The 5457-nt window shown below is 33.6% G+C and overlaps 1 protein-coding gene across 1 annotated transcript; it reads left to right on the top strand.

Moving 5' to 3' along the window:
* Positions 1-386: 386 nt before the first annotated feature.
* On the top strand, positions 387-3579 carry LOC121367018 (phosphatidylinositol-glycan biosynthesis class W protein-like; the record flags this gene model as incomplete). Its single annotated transcript, XM_041491221.1, is given in 7 exon segments — positions 387-407; positions 1945-1990; positions 1993-2166; positions 2204-2320; positions 2457-2515; positions 2518-2642; positions 3433-3579. Coding segments are annotated over 7 exon segments (689 nt in total), but the record flags the coding sequence as incomplete, so codon positions are not given.
* Positions 3580-5457: the final 1878 nt, after the last annotated feature.

Below are 5457 nucleotides of genomic sequence, written 5' to 3'. Positions count from 1 at the left end.
ACAAGGGAGATATGCATAATAACTTGCATTGATCTAAAATTACCAATTCAAATAACACATTTAAAACATAGTAATAGGAATATTAACATAATATTGTATAATGTATTATTGAAAAACTATACAGTTAATTATTAATAATTATTAAATTAAACTAATTAGGTGAATGGGTGTGGTCGTATAATTACATGCAAAGGCGGTTATGAAGTGGAGTTAAAAATATGTCTATCTAAATATCTTATAAATGGCTAATAACAAAGATCTTAAGGAGGCTTTTGTGAGTGATTGTGAAGGCACTAGTCTATTGGAAATATATTTATAGTTATTGTATCTAGTCTGGGTTTACTGTACGACATACTACTGTCTTGTGTTTCTGACTTCATTCAAAAATGGCACTCAACGAGTCTCTTGTGAGTTAAAGAGAGAGATTAGCGACTTAAATAGCTATCAATAGAAATAACTTAATTGTCTGATGAGATATTTATAATGCTATGGTGAACATAAATTATATGTTATACATGGCATGCATACATATGTGTGTGTGTGATCATAAGTACATAATGGTACCTACTACACATAAAATATTTCAAATAAACACTATAAACAGTTGCTACACATTCATTTGTGTAGGAAGTCAATGGAATTTGGTAATCATAAAGGCCAATAATTGAGCTTCTCACATACTGACTTTTTATAACCTATGATCTCTTAGCAACCATATATATACAAGTGTTCATTTTAAATTTGTATGTATGTTACATATGATTTTCATATTTATGGTCACACACACACACACACATATATATATATTGTATGTGTGGTATGGTTTTCATCATACCATATGGCTGGAAAAATTTGGCGGGGATTTAAATTTGGTGCTTTGCAGATTTTATCCAGATCCAGAAATTAATAACCACCAATAATAATTATAAGTTTCACATAGAGTGGGTGTGGTTTGTGCATCCAGCTGTTTATATATACATGTGTGTGCACTGTAGAGATGTCTCTTTAATGAAAAATTTCAATTATTCAACAAAGGTAGCCTCATCCAATAGTAGCCGAGATCCGGTTAATTTAATCCCCGCCCCCAAAAAGAATTTGCTTCCACCAATTTTAAATCCACCAAACACATACCATAGGCAATCCAATAGCAATGGCAATAGCATCCTAGATCCAGCTGATTGTGATGCCCCACCCCAAAAGTATTGGCTTCCACCAAAACACATACCATAGACAATCCGCCAAACTAAATCCCCACCAAATTTTCTGTCCATACAGTAAATATAAATGGAAATTAATACAAAGTCTGTGTAATGAATTTTGATACATGAAGGAATTCTCTAACAGTCAGCCATTTTAGTTTTTAGTTTGCTAAGAAAAGGACCTTTGCCTGAAATTGGTAGCTAGTAGATAATCTATTTGCACAAGCTATTTTGAGGCAAAAGTCCCTTTTTTAACAATTGGATATTTGTATGAAAATTCCCAGATGTATGCAAATTTTCTGTCCAAGTTGATCTATAGTAGTTTCCCCTGACCTGTTTTACCCATACATCCACCCACACAAGACTAGTAATGATTTTTACCTTCTCAGAATTTTTGCTACTTCTTAGTCATTTATAACAAGTTTCATATTTAATCATTAAAATTATAATAAAGTACAAATTTGATATTACTGGCTTATCAAAATATAACAGTTTACAATACATGAGCTTATGTTAGTGGTCTTCCTTTTAATTACAGATTTGCATTTTCTTGGGAGTTCATCACAATCATTCTACCTGGTCTTTTAACATTCACTATCATGTCAGATTATATCACTACGGTTCTTTTCATACAACTAACTACAGTGATACTTTTTATAACCCCAGTGGTTTATAGGGTCTCTGTTAAACAAAATACAACTCAAGTTTTAAACAGATACTCTCACTCCCTTATCCATCCTCTAAGATACCCTTTTTCTCAACATCTCGCTCATTTTTACTTATTTTTACTGCTATTGCAATCTGGCTGTTGACTTTCATATATTTCCTCGACGATTTGCTAAAACAGAAACATTTGGTACTGGTCTAATGGATGTTGGTGTGGGCTGTTTTATAGTATCATATAGTATGGTGTCTAAAGAGGCTCGCTATCCTTCTGATTACTCATCTCTTCCTTCATTGAAACAATACGGAGTGTCTGTTTACAAATGTATAAAGAAAAATCATACCTTATGTTATAATGGGCCTGCTGAGGCTTGCCACTGTTAAAGCTACAGATTATCAACTTCATGTTTCAGAGTATGGTGTACATTGGAACTTTTTCTTCACAATTGCTGTTGTCTGTGTAAGTCTCAATTAATTTAATAAACATAATGTTGAATGTTTTCTTGTGTGATAGTTCTTGGCAACTCTCCTAAATCCACTTATTGTTTCTCATACCCACGTCTCTCCCCTATTGTATCACTTCTATATCAATAGCTGTTGGGTACCAATTCCTCTTGTCCATGTGTGGCTTACGAGAGTACATCCTCTTTGGTCTGATGGAAGTTACTCTCGTAACAATTTCATTAGTGCTAACAGAGAAGGAATATTTTCTTGTTTCGGTTATTTGGCCTTGTATTATGCTGGAATTGCGTTTTCTCGAAGTTTCTTTAAAGTTAAAAGGTTGTTACGTCCTCTTATAATTATAGTATTAACTGTATCTTAACTTTCTATTCAGGATATGTATTAAAAACTATCTGAAGTTGATATGTATACTGTTGTCAATTTTTCTTCTATGTGGTGTGATTACATGGTGGACTGAATGTATGTCAACAAGTCTCAAGAAGAATGGCAAATTTGTCCTTTTGTTTTGGATGGTAAGTTTTGATGTTAATAGTATACTTTTCTTGTTTTCTGTATATGTCGACAGTTCTAAGGTTCTTTTGGTCACATGGAATGTTTGCGTATCAGTTAGTTGTACATGAATATATGCAGCTGTGACCAATTTCATTAATCTAGGATTAATTTGCTATTTCATTCTGTGAATATTACAAGTTAGCAATAGTTTTTTTTTATATTGTATAGTGTACATTTATATGATAAATACATGGACTTCTTCTGCTGAAATAAATTACATGTGACTTGTCACATAAGAGACACTTCCTGACCTTAAGCATGGAAGCTATAAATCATTATACACACATACACACCTAAGACCTGTCAAACTTGAGAATTTACCCACACTAGATAAGTGACCCATGTTAGTGTCCTTATGAGACGTTTATCTATGGATATTATGTAAATGAGCTCTTTTCTTGCTAGGTCTCTGTTGGTGTATCCTGTCTATCTTAATGTTCATCACTGATGTGATATGTATATCACTCTCTTATCTTACTAATCTGTCATGTTCTGTTGCCCTTATTTTGATTGTCTATATTCATCAGCCCACCCAGTTCTAATATTCACCTCATCTTTGTCTCATCTCTGCCATTGACTATAACCAGTTCACATTCTTCTTACTAGCTAACCTATCAACAGGACTTGTCAACTTTACTGTTGATACAATGAATACTAGCACTTTAAATGCTTTTCTTTTGTTAAGTCTTCATTTAGTCAGCCTGTGTGTGCTAGCTATTGTAATGAGAGATTCAGGATTAAAAATTATGTAATATTTTATTGTTGTTGTAGTATCAATCTCTCACATACTTGTCTTTTTATACATTTTTAAATTTTAATCCTTAGTGAGGGGGAGAGGGATTTGTGTGGCTGAGTTTATCAATGTATGGTGTGGTGTGTCTGTGGGCTAGATAAGCATTTTATTGGTAGTAAAAACAATACGTTTCAGTGATGCATCACTCATAAGTACAATAGTGAAGAAATAAAATACTATGAATTTATGTAAATCTGTCATCTGCAGCCTGGCTCCACCCCTAGTTGTTTATTTTAAAAGCCTTAAATGGCTGTTTCTGGGCCTAGTCAAGAAAATCTGGTGGATGCAGCCAAGAGAATATTTGCAATTCAAAGGGAGAGAAAAGCCTTATACATGAAAATAAAAAGGTAAATAAACAATCCATAAAACATGTATAGTCGTGTTAATATTGTAATCTGTTCAGTGTGTACGTGATATATATATATATATATATATATATTATGATTTATAGTATAAATATAGTATATAAAATATGTACACAAATAATGTGTACTATTTGATGTTGTTGTGTAATATGCAGAACAACCATAACAAACATCATTTACGCAAACAAAATCACCGTTTTCATTCACATATCAGCTTGTTGTGAAAAACTATTACGCGATCATTCCAGCAATCGGTAACATACAATTCATTCTGGCATTGTCACTATGCACTGCTATTCCACGGTCCATTAAGTAAACATAGTAACTTTTATGTTCCGTCTCATCTCGCGACAAAACACTTGAACTCCCCTGGGCATTGAACACTGAGATACGATTGTTATACAATTCCGTGATGAAGATTTGATCAGGATTGATCTATAGCAATGGCAGACGGTCGATTCAATGACATGGATGCTGCCTTTAGTGCCAAAGCTATCTAATATATTCCTTCTGCTGTGAATTTATGCACGCAGTTCTTACCATGATACAACATACACTTGACCTTTGGAATCCATTGCTACGTCCCAAGGAAAATAGAATTCACCTTGGCCAGTACCTTTGCATCCAAATGTTTGCAGGAATGTCATATCTTTATTTAGTACTTGTATACGATTTATTGGGCGTCTGCAATGTAGATATCTCCTGTTAATGGATGTATAGCTAGCCCAGCAGGTGCTTCAAATTTAAGATCTTAGCGCTTCCTTGACTTCCTATGGTTTTTAATAGCATACCGTTCTTAGTGAATTGTTGCAGACAATTGCCATTAGTGACTAGAATAGTATAATCTTTAGTGACTGCCACACCACGAGGATTAAAAAAGGATTTTTACTCTTTTTGCACTGGCAAATGACGCTGTTCTCTTATCTGAGTTTATATGGTAACACAAGCTTTTCCCCATTCTGCTACAATCAACTCTCCATTTTTGCTTTTAATGATTCCCCAGGATCTTAAAACCAGGGTATATTTCAATATTTGTAGAAGAAAGAACATTTGAAGCAGTTTGAATATTGAATGGCTTGTAAGAAAGTTCAAATTGCTGTAGTAGATTATTGTCTTTTGGACTGTAATTATCTTTTTGGTTTGGATGTTCTAAATCTTTCCAGTCAATCCTTTATATTGTTCATTGATTTAGTTTTTTGGTTGCTGATGACGGGAGGACAATGTGAGAGCTTCTTCTGTTGCTTCAAATATTCGATTTGATTTCGAGAGAGATTTCAGTGACAAAAGAGGCTGGAAAATTTGACACTTTTGGTTATGCCTGGTTACATCAGCTGATTCATTTGCATGAGGAAGAAATTTCAGTTGTTTTTAGTTTGAGTAGGCAGCATTTTCTAGACAAGTTGAAAAATATATGTTGAAAGGC

The sequence above is a fragment of the Gigantopelta aegis genome, unplaced genomic scaffold (assembly GCF_016097555.1).
Source record: "Gigantopelta aegis isolate Gae_Host unplaced genomic scaffold, Gae_host_genome ctg8323_pilon_pilon, whole genome shotgun sequence".
Lineage (NCBI taxonomy): Eukaryota > Metazoa > Mollusca > Gastropoda > Neomphalida > Peltospiridae > Gigantopelta > Gigantopelta aegis.
The sequence above is the reverse complement of the archived record's forward strand: the minus strand, read 5'-3'. Positions and strand labels throughout refer to the sequence as shown.